General features: G+C 49.6%; 1 protein-coding gene across 6 annotated transcripts in view; it reads right to left on the bottom strand.

The window, feature by feature from the left end:
* FLNC (filamin C) overlaps nt 1-17,736 on the bottom strand; it is a 130,327-nt gene that overhangs the window by 49,856 nt on the left and 62,735 nt on the right. For all 6 annotated transcript variants that reach the window (XM_060279264.2, XM_060279265.2, XM_035128538.3 and 3 more), the window contains 12 exons: nt 17,406-17,599; nt 16,358-16,471; nt 15,265-15,408; nt 14,410-14,533; nt 12,213-12,373; nt 10,996-11,086; nt 8,352-8,521; nt 6,875-6,992; nt 4,909-5,171; nt 3,504-4,101; nt 1,435-1,608; nt 128-290 (listed from right to left, as the gene is read on the bottom strand). In XM_060279264.2, the coding sequence (XP_060135247.2) occupies nt 128-290; nt 1,435-1,608; nt 3,504-4,101; nt 4,909-5,171; nt 6,875-6,992; nt 8,352-8,521; nt 10,996-11,086; nt 12,213-12,373; nt 14,410-14,533; nt 15,265-15,408; nt 16,358-16,471; nt 17,406-17,599 (2,314 nt within the window). The remainder of the gene's footprint in view (nt 1-127; nt 291-1,434; nt 1,609-3,503; nt 4,102-4,908; nt 5,172-6,874; nt 6,993-8,351; nt 8,522-10,995; nt 11,087-12,212; nt 12,374-14,409; nt 14,534-15,264; nt 15,409-16,357; nt 16,472-17,405; nt 17,600-17,736) is intronic.

The raw sequence follows: 17,736 nt of genomic DNA, 5'->3' as shown, positions 1-17,736 counted from the left end.
CTAGGTAAATTATAAATTTCCCCCATTCTTTTTTAAAGTCCTTGTCTCAACCTCTTCCTTGACCAACACCCCCCTGCCCTCCTAGCCCCCCACCCCAAGATGAAGAGAGGAGAAAAGCTGTGCCTACCTGGTCTCTACTGTGAAGCGGTTGGCTTTGTTCACCAGCCCCCCCTCGAGCCCGGGGCCATAGGCTCGGACGCGGCTGGGGTCGCAGCCCTCGGTGACCCCCACTCGGAAGGGGCTCTTGGGGACGGGGACGTCGTCATAGGTGACTTCCACCAGGTGCACACCTGAGAAGGACGAGAGTCAGGCACAAGCAAGGCAGTCAGGAGCAAGCCAGCGATAAATCACACAGAGTAAGCAAGGAAGTATGGGATATGGGTGACAATGTGGTCTAAACTACTGAGCCTAGGGTTCGAATCCCTGCGACGGGGTGAGCTCCTGTTGCTCAGTCCCAGCTCCTGCCAACCTAGCAGTTGGAAAGCACAGCAAAGTGCAAGTAGATAAATAGGTACCGCTCCGGCGGGAAGGTAGATGGCGTTTCCGTGTGCTGCTCTTGTTCGCCAGAAGCGGCTTTGTCATGCTGGCCACATGACCTGGAAGCTGTCTGCGGACAAACTCCGGCTCCCTCGGCAAGTAAAGCGAGATTATTGCCGCAACCCCAGAGTCGTTCGTGACTGGACCTAATGGTCAGGGGTCCTTTACCTTTACCAAAGCGAGGAAGTTTAAGCGAAAAACTTTGTTCCTGTGTCTGAGAGTGGATGCCAGGCCAAGACCAGACAGCCCCTACATAAGAAAGAAGCCTCCGCCAAAGAAGATTGGCAAAACTAACTATGAAGTGAGGTTACAGAGAACCAGGCAGAGGGCCTTCTCGGTGGTGGCACCCGCCCTATAGAACGCCCTCCCATCAGATGTCAGGGAAATAAACAACTACCAGACTTTTAGAAGACATCTGAAGGCAACCCTGTTTAGGGAAGCTTTTAATGTTTAATAGATTTTAATATTATGTTGGAAGCCGCCTAGAGTGGCTGGGGAAACCCAGCCAGATGGGCAGGGTATGGGGTATGAATTATTATTATTATTATTATTATTATTATTATTATTATTATTATTTAAAGGCCTCCCCGTCCATTCACGAGGGTGGCGCCCCTCCCACCCTTGGCAGACTCCTACTGCCGCCGCCACTGCCACCCACCGCCCCTGGCTCGTATGGCGTGCCCCCTGGCTTCCAGAATTTCCTCCAGTGCCAACCAGGGCAGCCATATGGCACCGAGCCCGATGGGATTTGTTGTCCAAAATGGCCAGACTGCCTAAAACAGATGCACATCGCAGTCCAAAACATCTGGCGGTCACCTGGCTGGCCAAGGCCTGCCTGGCACGTGGCATCAGGGGTGGAAGGGAATTAGAGGTGGAGGGAGACCAGGAGATTCTTACCGTCCTCGTAGGGGGTATACTGGACTCGGTAGGTGCCATCCGCATTGTCGGTGACGTACGTGTCCGTCTTGGCGCCCGAGGGGTTGATGACGCGCACCTTGGTGTGGCTGCCCCCGGTCTTGGTCAGCGAGCGGGCGTCCACCGTGAAGTCGGTGGTGACCTCACGCAGAACTCCTGGGGAGACGTGGGCGATATGCTGTTATTTTCCTTTATTTTGTTTACTGAATCTGCAGGCCGCCCTTTGTCCGTAGATCTCGGGACGGTTCACAGCATAAAAAAATACGATACGGCAAAAAAATGCAAGAGAAGAACGGGAACAAACGAATAATCCCCCCTCCCAAAACACATTTAAAAGGTCATCGGATGTCAACCAGCCAAAGGCCTGGTTGAAAAGGATGGCCCTTGAGGGGCGGCTTTCACCCCAACAGTTCTATGGTTCTACGATGGCTCAGTCAGGAGAGCATGAGACTCTCGATCTCAGGGCTGTGGGTTTGAGCCCCACGCTGGGGAAAAGATTCCTGCACTGGAATCCTGCAGGGATTATTATTATTATTATTATTATTATTATTATTATTATTATTATTACTATTATTAATTGAGTTTATATACCGCCCTATACCCAGAGATCTCAGGGCCGTTCATAGAAAAGATCACAACATAATGGTCAAAGGCCTGGAAACAATGCCTTATGAGAAACGGTTTAGGGAGCTGGGTATGTTTAGCCTGGAGAAGAGAAGGTTAAGGGGTGATATGATAGCCATGTTCAAATATATAAAAGGATGTTATATAGAGGAGGGAGAAAGGTTGTTTTCTGCTGCTCCAGAGAAGCGGACACGGAGCAATGGATTCAAACTTCAAGAAAGAAGATTCCACCTAAACATTAGGAAGAACTTCCTGACAGTAAGAGCTGTTCAGCAGTGGAATTTGCTACCAAGGAGTGTGGTGGAGTCTCCTTCTTTGGAGGTATTTAAGCAGAGGCTTGACAGCCATATGTCAAGAATGCTTTGATGGTGTTTCCTGCTTGGCAGGGGGTTGGACTGGATGGCCCTTGTGGTCTCTTCCAACTCTATGATTCTATGATTCTATGATTCATAATCAGAATAAAAACAACAACCCAATAATGTGGCCCAGAAAAGAGCCACATTTTTAAAGGGTATAGCAGGGATGTCCAATAGGTCGATCGCGATCTACTGGTAGATCCCCACGATGTTTTGGTAGATCGCGGTCGATCTCTGGCTCCCTTTCCTCTGCATCAGTAAATCTGACCCCTGCCCCACCCCCCCGTCCCACCCTCCATTGTTGTTTGAACTCAGGAAGGGAAGACAGAGTTCCCTCTGTGTGGCTGTTTTCATCCATAGCAACGTTTTTGTGAGTGACTTAACCCCTAATTCCCTTGCCTTCCCCCCCCCCCAAACAGAACTCGTCTCCCCCCAAAAGCCTGCACCTTAAACCCCCCAAAAACGGTGCTTCCATCATCCCCCAAAAACCTGAAGAACTTTGAGCTGAACCCCTAAAAAGGGGGGCTTTCTTCCTCCCCAATCAGCTCAACAAGTTTGAGCTGAACCCCTAAAAAAAGCGGATAGATCACTGCCAGATGTTAATTCTGAAAGTAGATCACAGCCTCTTGAGAGTTAGCCACCCCTGGCTGAAGAAGCAACAAGATATAATAAGAAGGGAACAAGTTTAATTGCAAAATGAGCAATAAGATTTTTAGAATATAATGTAATATTGGATATTAGGAATACGTGATTAACAGTTACAATGTGTATTTTAGAAAAAGGAGATGATTTAAGAAGTAGAGAGTGCTGTATTAGTTAAGAATAGAAGCGTGGAAGGGGGGGAAGGAGGAAGTCATCAGATCAAGATTTATAATGGATATTGTTAAAGAAATGTTTTTTGTTGTTTTTTTGCTTTTTGCTTTTTATTTTTGTCTTTTCATATTTTATATCTTCTTTCTTTTCTGTATAAAATCCAATAAAAATACTTTTAAAAGAGAGAGAGAGTTAGCCACCCCTGGGGTATAGGACGGCCCTTCCAACTCTACGATTCCCCGATTCCGCAAAGCATACCTCGCGGCTCCACTCCTGGCCCGAAGACCTTGACGTTGCTGGTGTCCACCGCAGGGTCCACGTTGACGCGGGCCGGGAATTTTGGGACGGGGTGCCCGCCGTATTTGATGGTGATGGTATAGGTTCCCGGGAAGGAAGGGATGTAGGTGATACTGTAGGTCCCGTCGCTGTTGTTCTGGATCAGCACCTCGGCCTTGACGCCCGAGTCCGAGATGATCTCGATGGTGAGCTCGGCCTCGCCCGCCTTGGAACAGTCCACCATGAAGGTGGCCACCTCGCCCACCTTGCCGTGCTCCAGGCCGGGCCCGCTGGCCGTCACCTTGGACGGGTCGAAGACGGGCTTGATGTCCGCCTTGAAGGGCGAGCCGGGGATGTGGGCGTCCGCAAAGAGGATGTTGATGGCGTACTCGCCGGGCTCGGTGGGCAGGTAGGAGACGGAGCAGGACCCGTCGCCGTTGTCCTGGCACTCGATCTTGGCCTCGCAAGGGCCCTCCACCGTCAAGCCCAGGCCCCCCATGCCAGCTCCCTTGGTGTCGATGGTGAAGGGGGCCGGCTTCCCCACAAAGCCACCCTTCAGCCCAGGGCCGTAAGCGCACACCTGGAAGGGAGCAAACGGGGTTGGGGCAAGGTTAGAAACCCAGATCTGCATCGAGGGGGGGGGGAAGTATTTGATCCCCTGCTAAATTTGCTCGTTTGCCCTCTGAGGAAGAACTGACCAGTCCATAATTTTAATGGTAGGTTTATTGTAGCTGTGAGAGACAGAATAACAACAGGGGGGAAACCCCAGAAACCCAGAAGACAAAAGTCTAGAGTAGACCATGGGTAGGCAAACTAAGGCTCGGGGGCCGGATGCAGCCCAATTGCTTTCTCAATCCGCGTGTTTTTACATGAAAAGAATGTGTCCTTTTCTTTAAAATGTATCTCTGGGTTATTTGCATACCTGCCAAGTTCCGGCCTGAGAAATAAGGGACTGGACCGGAAGCAGCAGACCAGAAGTCGCGCTGCAGCCATTTTGGAACTGGGCAAAGCAGCATCAAAAGTCGCTTCTGAGCATGCTCCGCCCAGTTCCAAAATGGCTGCCGCGCCAGAATAAACCGGGGGGAAACAAAAAAATCCGGTTTTTTTGGCTGGGGGCAGCTGGAAAAACGGGGGTTTCCCGGGGAATACGGGAGACTTGACAGCTATGGTTATTTGTGGGGCCTGCCTGGTGTTTTTACATAAGTAGAAGGTGTGCTTTTATTTAAGATGCATCTCTGGGTTATTTGTGGGGCATAGGAATTTGTTCACCCCCCCCAAAAAAAATATAGTCCGCCCCCCCCAAGGTCTGAGGGACAGTGGACCGCCCCCCTGCTGAAAAAGTTTGCTGATCCCTGATTCTAGATCCATATTTACCCTCCATGCTCACCTTGGATGGGTCTGGGGGCATGACGGCCTCGACAGCAAAAGGGCTGCCTGGCACCGGATGCCCGTCATAGGTGACGTCCACTTTGTAGGGCCCCTCCTCAGGTGGCATGTATTTCACAGTGTGGATGTCGTTGGCAGTGCCCGTCTCCACCTTGCAAGGGATGGGGCGGCGGGAGGGCGAGCTGATCTTCACATCCACCTGCCCTTGGCCCCCGGCTCCCTTCGTGTTGACGGCAAATTCCTGGTCGCGACCCACGTCCACCTCTGCGGGGAGGGCGGAAAAGGGGGCGCAGTTGGTTGGGAGAGGGACGTTAGGAAGGCAAGAGGATTTTAGCCGCAAGAGAGTGGGCCACAGTGCCTTCGCAAGACCTCCGCAGCCAGACGAGAGAAAACTTGCTAGACATGAGCTGCTACGTTTACCAGGAGTGCCAACTTGGCCCCATGAGCGTGGGTGCCAGGGGCTGTCGGTGCCACGCAGCATGCATGACTCTGGCACTGAAATTTGTGGGTGCCCGGTCCCTTGCATGGGGAATTTTGTGGGTGCTCGGGCACCCAGGGGCCCAGGGAGTTGCCACCTATGCCAGGAGGCAGCTCAACCCAACACATGTCAAAGTAGAAGTAAACCCCATGAGGCTTAATCCCAAATACATAAAATTGAAGTGGTCGTATTTTCCATTTGGCACCCATCGGCGAATGAGCTTTGGATGAATGGAAGAATTTTATCTCCCCTGTTTCTCTGAACTCGACATTCATCCCAAGTCAGCTGTGTAGGAAAAGGCAGGGGGTGGGGTAGACTTCAAGGTCAAAGGGGAGGCGCCTAAAGTTCATTTCAGATTTTCCGGCATCTATAGACAGTGGTACCTCGACTTACGAACGACTCGACAACCGAATTTTTCGACTTACAAATGGGGCAAATGGCCGCACGCTTACGAATTTCTCGACATCCGAACGGAAACCGTGGCGGTTTTAAGATAGGGTTTTTCCGACTTACCAATTTTTAGATGGGGTTGCTTCGACTTACGAATTTTTCCGATTCCAATGCATTCCTATGGGAAATCGCATTTCCAATGGCGCTTTTCGACTTACGAATTTTCCGACCTACGAAGGTGCCTTTGGAACGGATTAAATTCGTAAGTCGAGGCACCCCTGTACAGTGGTACCTTGGTTTAAGTACACAATTGGTTCCGGAAGTCTGTACTTAACCTGAAGCGTACTTAACCTGAAGCGAACTTTCCCATTGAAAATAATGGAAAGTGGATTAATCCGTTCCAGACAGGTCCGCGGAGTACTTAAACTGAAAGTACTCAAACCAAAGCGTACTTAAACCGAGGTACCGGTATGACTGTATATAAAAATGTAAACTGGCCATGTGGGTGTGTCTCCACTTTTCTCCGAAACCACTTGACCGATTGCGTTCAAATTCGGACACAACATCCCAAGCGAATATGCAAGTGACCATATACAGTTTCCGTAAATAGATGTCACACCTATGGCAGGTAAAGCGGGTAAAACCTACTGTTCCCAAACACAAAACTCAGACAGCCGGGGATGCTGGGAGCACAGGAGAGGTTGCAAAACAGCGCCCTCTAGCGATGGCTACACTGGTACTGCAGCTAGGAAACTTTCCTCTCCACAGCATCTTGGCTCGGCTTTGCAGACTGGACCGAGGGGGTGGGATAGGTCATGGGTCGGGACAGGGTGGGGCAAATCACAGGGATGAGCCGGGGGGGGAGAAGGGGGCAGAATAGGTCATTGGTTGGAACAGGGTGGGGGCGGTCACAGGGATGAGCCACAGCAACGCGTGGCCAGGCCAGCTAGTTGGCAATAAAGTCACACTGGGGTGCCAGTCATTCTTCTGGGCACAACATGAAACTCCTGCAGGGCACAGACCAGTCTCCTGATACAAGGCAGCCTCCCCAACCCGAAACTGGCCCTTGCTGGTCACTGCCCCCCTTGACCCCACTTACTGTTGTTGAGCCCTTGCACTTTGACCTTGCTGAGGTCGAGGGGCGGAGCCACGTTCACCGGGAAGGGGCTCTTGGGAATGGGGTCCCCCCCGTACGTCACGGTCACCGCCATGTTGCCCTAAGTCGCAGGAGAGAAGAGATCAGCGTCAGACACGCGAAAAGATACGGGGCGTGGCCTGGATTCGCCTTCCCAAGCATGGCGGTCGGCATCGCCAACTCAGGGCACAGCCGAGCTGTGGAACTCTCTGCCACATGAGGCAATGAGGGCCACCAACTTGGATGGCTTCAAAAGAGAGGCTCTCGATGGCTACTAGACACCATGGCTACCCATACTCTCCAGCATCGTGGGGAAGGTACAGGAGGGGAGAGTTGCTTTTGCCCTCAGGTCCTGAGAACAGGATGCTGGCCTGATCCTGTGAGTTTTTTCCTGACATTCTTCTCTCGTATCTCTCACTGCCTTTCTTTTTTTAAAAAAAGAAATAAAATATTGTTTATTTGGTTTTTCAACTTAAAATTTTACAGAGATATATCAAACATAAATCATTAAAAACAAGATTCCAAGGAATTCTCCTGGACTTCCATCCTCCCCTTTGTGGGTCCTATTATTAATCAATTCCTCCTGCATCCAAACCCTTTACCTCTTCCATTATGTCCAAAATTCACCATTAAACTGCAAGTGTTGTTCCAATCCTACTAATGGTTTTAGCTATTTACAATGGTTTTAGAGGATAAATTATAAATTTTCCCCATTCCTTATTAAAATTTTGGTCTTCTTGATTTCTGATTCTTCCGGTCATTCTTGCCATTTCAGCATAGTCCATCTTTGGGCCAGTAACATCCGGGATTTCGGCACCTAGATTTGGGATTTTGGCACCTAGAATTTCTAAAAGGAAGGCTTCTCACTGCCTTTCTAGCTCACGGTGCCCCACCGAGCCACAGTTTGCTTTGGGTTTTTTTTGCTAAGTCAGCCCATCGTAAAGAAACACCCTATTTTGTATTTTGTGTGGCAGGACCGTATGGCAAGAACGGAGAGGAGAGCAAGCTGGATGAGGCCTTGACCAGTATTCCTGCTCTCACAGGGGCCAACCAGACGATGCCTGTTCTGGGTAATCTGCAAGCAGGATCTGAGCGCAAGAGCAATTCTCCCTCCCTGTGGTTTCCAGCAACTGGGTTTCAGAAGGATCACTGCCTCCGACTGCTAGTAGCTGACGGTGCAAGAAAGCTCGTACAATCACAGGACCTTGATGGGACTGACAATGACCCACTACAGATCCCAAGCTCCACTGCGCCCCTCTGCCTTCATCCCTGCCTCCCCCAAAATGCCTACGTTTCCCAGGGAAAGGAAAGGAAGCAGGGCCAGGAAGCTTTCAACTAAAGGTGCAGGTGTCCCTTAAGAAACATGGGCAGCTTCTGCTGGATAACCAGCTGGACAGAGTGCGCTGGGCAGAGGGCGGGGGGCAGGCGGTCTCCACCTCACCTGTTGCACAGCCGTGTACTTGACGGTGTAAGAGTAGTCGTGGTTGTCGATGATCTCAAAGTCCCGCACAACCTCTCCCTTGGTGGCGCCGGCGAAGTTCACGTCCAGCTTGGCTTTGCCAGCCCCCTTGGTGAAGACCGTGAAGTGGGTGGGCTTCCCGACTTCCACACCTGAGAAGGGAAGGCCACAGCGGGGCAGAGCCCCTCAGTTCCTCTGGCGCCAGAGCTTCCCCCCCCCCCTTGCAGGAAGCCAAGGAGGGCACTCCTCTACGGCAGTGTTTCTCAACCTTTTTTGGGCCACGGCACACTTGTTCCGTGAAAAGAATCACGAGGCACACCACCATTAAAAAAGTTTAAAAAATTAACTCTGTGCCGCCCTATATTATAATTATGACTGTAAGAAACACTTGCCAAATATTGCTTTCCGGCGGGGTAGCAGTGTGCATTGGCGGCCGCCAGGCTCGTTTGCACTGAGCTTTGGGAAAGAGGAGGAGAAATATTGCTTTCCGGCGGGTCAGCGCTGATTATTGGTGGCCGCCAGGCACGTGACAATGCAAATCGCCCTTCTCGTCGCCGCACGTCGCGGCACACCAGCCAGCGTCTCGCGGCACACTAGTGTGCCGCGGAACAGCGGTTGAGAAATGCTGCTCTACAGGCTTCTCTGCTCAGCCTGCAGATTCCTGTACTGAGGATTATGGCCGCAGCTCCAATCCTCCCCACCAAACACCACCCCATAGGACCTTAGAATCATAAAATCGTAGAGTTGGAAGAGACCACAAGGGCCATCCAATCCAACCCCCTGCCAAGCAGGAAACACCACCAAAGCATTCTTGACATATGCCTGTCAAGCCTCTGCTTAAAGACCTCCAAAGAAGGAGACTCCACCACACTCCTTGGCAAAAAATTCCACTGCCGAACAGCTCTTACTGTCAGGAAGTTCTTCCTAATGTTTAGGTGGAATCTTCTTTCTTGAAGTTTGAATCCATTGCTCCGTGTCCGCTTCTCTGGAGCAGCAGAAAACAATCTTTCTCCCTCCTCCATATGACATCCTTTCATATATTTGAACATGGCTATCATATCACCCCTTAACCTTCTCTTCTCCAGGCTAAACATACCCAGCTCCCTAAGTCGTTCCTCATAAGGCATCGTTTCCAGGCCTTTGACCATTTTGGTTGCCCTCTTCTGGACACGTTCAAGTTGTCAGTATCCTTCTTGAACTGTGGTGCCCAGAACTAGACACAGTATTCCAGGTGAGGTCTGACCAGAGCAGAATACAGTGGTACTATTACTTCCCTAGATCTAGATGCTATACTCCTATTGATGCAGCCCAGAATTGCATTGGATTTTTTAGCTGCTGCATCACACTGCTGACTCATATCAAGTTTATGGTCTACCAAGACTCCTAGATCCTTTTCACATGTACTGCTCTCAAGCCAGGTGTCACCCATCCTGTATTTGTGCCTTCTCGGCTACAGGATCTGGTTGCAGAGAGACAAGGGTACCTATGTCATGCATGCTTTAGTTGAGATTCCCGCATTGCAGGGGGTTGGACTAGATGGCCCCTAGATGGCCCTTCGAACTCTACAATTCTGTTTTTATATTTTATTAAATTTCTTCAAATTCCAATACGTAATTAAAATTTCTTTTTTTCAACTTTGCATCCCATATTCCGTGTGTTTTTAATCTAAAATATAGCCATAATAATACAATAATCTCTATTTATTTCTGTTGCTCATAGTTCAAATTCTGCTCGCGAATTCATCATACTAGAATGGGACCTCGGCTGTCGAACATAATCTATTCCGAAAGGCTGTTTGACTTCCGAAACGTTTGACAACTGATAAAATGGAGAAATGCGCCTCGGAAGCCGCGTTCGAAAACGGAAGCATTCGCTTCCAGGTTGTCAGTGTTCGAAAGCCGAAACATTTGACTCCCGAAGTGTTCAACAACCAAGGTTCCACTGTATAATATTTCTTAAAACAGTATGAAAACGGCTTCCATTTTTCCATAAAGCAGTCATCGCTACGTTTTCTTGTTTTAGTAGTTAGCTTTGCTGATTCAACTCTACGATTCTATGTCTGCAGCCTGAGCAGCTGCCGGCCTGTGTAGGCAGCACTGAATTTGACAGACTAAGGGTCCGTCTTGGTTTTTTTTTAAAGCACCTTCCTCTATTCCATGGGTAGGCAAACCAAGGCCCGGGGGCCGGATCCGAACCAAACACCTTCTAAATCTGACCTGTGGACAATCCAGGAATCAGCGTGTTTTTACAGGAGTAGAATGTGTGCTTTTATTTAAAATGCATATCTGGGTTATTTGTGGGGCATAAGAAGTCGTTCATTCCCCCCCCCCCCCAAAATATAGTCTGGCCCCCCACAAGGTCTGAGGGACAGTGGACCGGCCCCCTGCTGAAAAAGTTTGCTGACCCCTGCTCTGTTCCCATTACATCAACCTTTTGTGTGCACCCATGAGGACTAGAATCTTGCATCTTTTGGAGAAAGGCAATAGCTCAATAGCAGGGCATCTGTTTCCATGCAAAAGGTCCCCTGTCCCCATGACATCTCTAGGCAGGGCTGCACTCTCGGAGGCGATCTTTTGGAGTGGGACTCCCCCCCCCCGCCCCCCACCTCTCATTGGCCGCTGCTCACCTGTCCGGCTGAGTCCAGGCCCCTCGGCCTTCACCTTGCTGGCATCGTGGGAGGGGTCTACCTTGATATGGAAAGGGCTGGTGGGAATCTCCTGGAAAAGGGGGAGCGAAGGAGAGAAACGGGATGAGCAAAGATCACATCTCTAGCCTGCAAGATCATGCGCTCTATCTGCCCTTTGGCCTCTGGCTGCAGGAATAGGCAGAGATGCCCCCTCTCTCCGCCCAGACATCCCCCCACACACACCTATCTTCCGAAAAAAGGAGTGTTTGGCGCTTTTGATCGCCCAGGTGCTGAGGAGCGGACTCTGGTCTTGAAGGCTATGGGGTGGCCTGTGTCCCCGTAATCAGTGCCGGATTTATGTATAAGAAAGCTATAGCTTAGGGCTCCACTCTCTTGGGGGCCCCCCCATTTTTTTTTAAGGGAAATGGGTGAGTGGTAAGACACCCTTGTGACATTGCTCCACCAGTGCTCGCCATCTTTATTACTTTAAGGTTCTTATTTGCATTGTAATTCTTGTGTCAGTGCCTTAGTTAAATATATTCGAGATCAGCTTTAGGGACATTTAGGGAAGCTTTTAATGTTTAATATATTATTGTATTTTAATATTCTGTTGGAAGCCGCCCAGAGTGGCTGGGGAAACCCAGCCAGATGGGCAGGGTATAAATAATACCATTATTATTATTATTATTATTATTATTATTATTATTATTATTATCATCATTATATTATTATTATTATTATTATTATTATTATTAGTTTAGTCTAAACATATCAGCATGTGATCTTTAGAGCAGTGTTTACTCATACTGTATAATCTATAAAAACAATTTAATCTAATCTATAATCTTTAAAACAATATTAACATTAACAGAATAGCAACTGAAAGATAAACTAAGCACTGTTAAGCACTGCATTTTCTCCCTTCCTTCTTCCCAGCCTCGCCCCCAGTCCAATCCATTCTCTTTTTTATAATACAAATGTTATTTATAATTTTCAACACTACAACTCATCGCGTGTTGATGATAACAATACGTTCCCAATTGACTTCCCTCCCATGGTTTCCTCCGAATAACAACGGCTGCTGCATCATTATAAGCAATCCAGAGCTTCCTTTTCTCATTTTATCTGCAATATCCCCTTTGCTGCTGACATTACTCTAAGCCTACCCGCGATTTCACCTGGAATTAAGCCCCCTCGCCCCTTTCGCTTCCTTTTACCTGGTTGGCAAAGAGGACCATGATGGTGTAGCGCCCAGGACCGGGCGGGGTGTATTTGACGGTGAAGGTATCGTTGTCATTCTTGATGATGTCAAAGTCGATGTCGGCCTCCACCGGTCCCACCACGCCGGGGGCGCATTTTATCCCGATGCTCACGTCCCCTGCAAAGACAGCCAAGGAGCCGCAAAACAAATGAGATGCGCAAAAGGCGGCCGAGGGCCGAGCTCTGGTCAGCACCCAGGGGTGCTGGTCCCAAGTGGTCAAGGGTGGCCGGGCCCTAGAGAACGCGCCTCCCAAAGCCCCACCCTTGATTCCCCCTGCTGCCCGCCCCCTGCCAAAGACGCATCACAGTCAAGGCGGGAGACAGGGCCGTGCGCCACGCTCCGGTAACGCCCGGGCTGGGTTGCCGCAATGCGCTCTACGTGGGTCTGCCCTCGGAGGCGGTTCGGAAACTTCAGGCGGTCTAAAATGCACTGGCTGGGTTTGCCTTTGGATTTCCCTATGCCTTTGGATTTCCCTATCTGCAAAACTGGTGGCCAGATCGTTCCCAACTCACGTTGGTGTTCAAAGTCTTAAATACAGTGGTACCTTGGTTCTCAAATACCTTGGTACTCAAACAACTTGGAACCCAAACACTGCAAACCCGGAAGTAAGTGTTCCGGTTTGCGAACTTTTTCGAAAGCCAAATGTGCTCTGTTTTGAGTGCCACACTTCCGTTTTGAGTGTTACGCTATTTATTTTGTTTTTGCGGCTCTTTTTTCTTTTGTTCTGTTTTTGTGACTGTGTGGAACCCGGTGGATTGATTGTGTGACTGCAGTGCACTGTTTATTGCTTTCATTTTATGGATCAGTAGTCTCGTTCGATAGTAAAATCCATATTAAATTGCTGTTTTAGGGGTTGTTTTTGAAAGTCTGGAAGAGATTCATCCATATTGTATGACTTTCTGTGGGAAAGCGGGCCTTGAGTTTGGAAAGCTTAGGTTTTGGAACGGACCTCTGGAACGGATTAAGTTTGAGAAGCAAGGGACCACTGTAACTCAGAGACCACCTTTTTCCTTAAAGAGCGTTCAGCTGCTAAGATGGGCAGAAGGGGCAGTATCGGTGCCCCCAATCAGGGTGGCAGCACCCTGAGAGTGGTCCTTCTCCATGTCTGCAAAGCCATGAAATTTCCTCCTTACAGAGGTGGGTCCAACATAGCTCAGTTGGTTACAGCGTGGTGCTGATATTGCCAAGGTTGTAGGTTTGATCACCGTCTGGGACAGCTGCATTGCAGGGGGTTGGACTAGATGATCCTCAGGGTCCCTTCCAACTCTACAATTCTGTGATTCTACCTTCATTGTATTCTTATTCGTCTTCATATTATTATTAGGGCATGTTTTTACGACCCACCTTACTTTTCCAATTGGAAGCTGTTTTTAACACTGTGTTTTAATGCAAAACCTTAGGCTTAAGGGCAGGGAACAGACAAATAAATAGCAAGACAGTTGTGCCTTGGTTCTCGCACAGAATCCATTCCGGAAGTCCGTTTGAACTTCCAAAAACGTTCGACTTCCAAGGCACAGCTTCTGACTGGCTGCAAGAACTTCCTGCACTCAATTGTAAGCCGCGTTGGACGTTTGGCTTCCAAAAAACATTCGCAAACCGGAACACTCACTTCCAGGTTTGCAACGCTTGGGAGCCTAAACCTTCGAGTCACAAGGCATTCGAGAACCAAGGTACGACTGTATTAAATCATAACAATAGCAACACAACCCTGATTGAAATCCTTAAAAAGTGGAACAGATTTTCTCAGGAGGTTGCGGACTCTCCTTCCTTGGAGGTTTTAAAGCAGAGATTGGATGGCCATCTGTCCTGGATGCTTCAGCTGAGATTCCTGCATTGCAAGGGGTTGGACTAGATGACCCTTGGGGGTCCCTTCCAACTCTACAATTTGATTATTCTAACAGCTGGTGGGGACCAGATGACCCCTAAGGCAGGACGTCCCAGAAGTACCCCCTGGAAACCAACCAGCTGAGCACCGTGGTGCTAAGGTCCTGGATCTAGCCCTCCCAGATTCCCGGAACAGCTTCCCTGCCCTTAAACTCCAGAGAAATGCTGCCGGCCTGTGTAGACAATATTGGGCTAGACGGAACAATGGCTCTGAGTCCGGATTAAAGCAGCTTCCTTTTGAGTCAAGGCACTCCTCTGAGGATCCTGACCTTGCCCTGCCTCGCTGCAGTCCACTGTGAAGTACGTGGGTTCGTTGGCCTTCAGACCCGTCTTCTCCACGCCAGGGCCGTAGACCTTGACTTTGTCGGGGTGGCTGCCTTCGCCCACGGCCACCTGTGGGGAAGAAGAGGGAGGATTAACGTGAAAGGTTTAGGAGAGTGGCGACTTTCCGCAGGGGCAGGAAGCGAAGCACAGTCTTGCAGGAAGCGTATCACACAGTTAACTAACGGAACTCGCTGTCACAAGATGTGGTGACAGCCGCAAGATTAGGGAGCGTTTAAAGAGATTTAGGCTAACGTGGGAAATGAGAAGATGACCGGTTGCTACTCACCACCAGAGCTCAGTGGTGACACCGTGGCCAGGGGCAGGTACTGGGGGCAGTTTCTGCTTTGCCACCAGGCAATGCCCCCTCCCTGTCTCTGGGGTGATTGACAGAGGAAGAAGGAGATTGACAAGTTGGAAGGTGTACAGAGGTGAGCTGGGTATGTTTAGCCTGGAGACTTAGAGGAGATATGAGAGCCATCTTCAAATATCTGAAGGGCTGCCCCAACGAAGATAGAGCAAGCTTCTTTTTCTGCTGCTCTGGAGGGTAGGACTCGAACCCAAGGCTCCAAGTTACAAGAAAGCAGATTCCAGCTAAGCACTGGGAAGATTTTTCTGGCGGCAAGCGCTGTCCGACAGTGGGTCTTCCTTGGGAGGTGTCGGACTCTTTCTTCCTTGGATGTTTTTTAAGCAGAACCACCTGCCGGGGTTCTTGAGCAACGGTTCCTGCATTGCAAAGGGGGTTGGACTAGATGACCCCCAGGGAACCCTTCCAACAATTCTCTGCCGAACCCCACACTCACCCGGAAGGGGCTCTTGGGAATGTTGACTCCTCCCCAGCTGATGATGATGGTGTGCTTGATGGCCTTGGTGGGGACGTAGACGCAGGTGAAGGTCCCGTCGCCGTTGTCCTTGATTTTGATGTCAATGGAGACGCCTTCAGCATCCTGGAAAGAAAAGGCCTCTCATGTAAACAGCAGGCTGCCGGGTTCTCTCTCTCTGCCACCCTCTGGAGCAGCCAAGAAATAACTCTGGAAGTCTCATATGCGGAAATGGCAAGGCAAACCAAGGCACAAGAGGATAATAAATTCAACAAAGAAAGGCAAAATTTTATAGAATATATTAAAGAGCAATGTAAACATTTAAAAATGTCAGCAGGATTGACAGAGCACTTGTGCTTTAAAACGATAAAGGATAAAACTGAAGTGTAATCATTTTCGTTAAAGGAATTTAAAGGGAAGGTAAAGGGACCCCTGACCATTTGCGGTCCAGTTGCGGACGACTCTGGGGTTGTGGCGCTTATCTCGCGTTATTGGCCAAGGGAGCCGGTGTACAGCTTCTGGGTCATGTGGCCAGCATGACAAAGCCACTTCTGGCGAACCAGAGCAGCACACGGAAACGCCGTTTACCTTCCCGCCAGAGCGGTACCTATTTATCTACTTGCCCTTTGAGGTGCTTTCGAACTGCTAGGTTGGCAGGAACTGGGACCCGTCGCGGGGATTCGAACCGCCGACCTTCTGCTCGGTAAGCCCTAGGTTCTGTGGTTTAACCCACAGCGCCACCCGCGTCCCTTATAAAGGTAATTAGATGCAGTTTTAAAAGGAAGATAAATTTTGGAAACCAAGGTGTGGGGTGGGGAGAAGTCTGGGGGTTCAAGGAACCCCATAAAGGCACTGATATGAATTATGGTTTAATGTAGAAAAGTGTGTGTGCGTGTGCACAAAAAAAAATGTTTTCTTTTTGAAACTTTGAAAATAAAATTGAAGAAAGAAAAGAAACTACTCTGGTCCCTGACCTAAGCCGCTTCAAGAAATAGCATCCCAGAGTGACCAGCTTTGCAAACAAACAAACAAACAAAAACAGATGAGGAGTCGGTACACCTGGCTTGCCACCTACCTGGGCGTAGATCTTGAGTTCCGCCTTCCCTGCCCCTCTGGCGTCGATGGTGAACTCTGCCGGCTTGTTCACAATGCAGCCGACCGGCTCCAGCCCTGGACCGAAAGCTTTTACCTGGTGCAAAGAGGAAGAGGAGGGAGTTAGCAGAGGCAGGAGCAACCTCAGGGCACTGTTTGACAACCCTCAGGCTTCTGCATCTCCTGCGAACGGTTGCAGCGATTGGGACATTTTAGTTTAGACTGAGTTCATAAAATGAAATGTGGCCTGGAGAGGGTGGAGAGAGAGAGAGAGAAGCTTTTCTTCCTTCCTCGTAACACTGGAACTTGTGAGGCTCGATGCTGGAAGATTCAGGAAAGAGAGAAGAAAGCCCTTCTTCACGCAATGCGTAGTTGAACTGTGGAACTCCCTGCCACAGGAAGCTGTGAGGGCCACCAACAAAGATGGCTCTTAAAGAGGATTAGACAAACACATGGAGGAGAGGGCTGCTTCTATTGCTATTATCTGAATGTTTTAATAGATCTTTCATATCTATGTATATACGTAAATACATAGATAGATTTCTATTAGTGATTGTTTTTAATGATTGAGTTTTCTATGTTTTTAGTTGTTTCTATTTCCTCTGTAAGCTAGGGGAAAAGGCAGGATATAAATAAAGTAATACAGGGTATTTCGGTTTACGAACTGAATCCGTTCCGGAAGTCCATTCTTAAACCGGACTGTTCTTAAACCGAGGTACCACTGCAATTGTAATTATAATTACAGTTGGGGGCAGTAAATGCTTTTGAATACCAGTTGCTGGAAACCGCAGGAGGGGAGGGGGGTCTTGTGTTCGAATCCTGATTTGGCCACTACGAAATCAGGAAGCTGGACTATAGGGTGCCATTGGCCTGGCCCAGCAGGTTCTCCTGATGCCCCTTCCGTCCAGGTGCCCATCCACAAGGAATCTCGCAGGGAACCAATGGCTTCTGGAGAGCGTGGTAGCGATTGGCACAGACTCCGGCCATGCGAGGCAGGTTACCTCCGACTGGCCAGGCTGGCAAACACCTACCTTCTCTGGAAAGTACTCGTTGGTGGCGGGCAGGATGTGAGCGATGAAGGGGCTGTCCTTGATGTCCTCGTCGTCGCAGATCACGTGCACAGCATACTCGCCCGGCTCGGTCGGCCAGTAGCGGACATCGCAAGAGCCGTCGCCCTTGTCGTCGCATTCGATCTTGGCCTGAGAGGGACCCTCAATGGAGAAGCCTGCAGGGAAGGCGAGAGAGAGAGGGCAGGTCAGGCTGAGAGCAGATCACCAAGCCACGGTTTCCTGGACTGGCAGATCACCAAGCCACGGTTTCCTGGACTGCTCGCAACCCACTTCACTGCAGCACACCGGAAAG

This window comes from Zootoca vivipara, chromosome 9 (assembly GCF_965207765.1).
Source record: "Zootoca vivipara chromosome 9, rZooViv2.hap1.1, whole genome shotgun sequence".
Lineage (NCBI taxonomy): Eukaryota > Metazoa > Chordata > Lepidosauria > Squamata > Lacertidae > Zootoca > Zootoca vivipara.
Note: the sequence above shows the minus strand (reverse complement) of the source record. Positions and strands in the feature narration are given on the sequence as shown.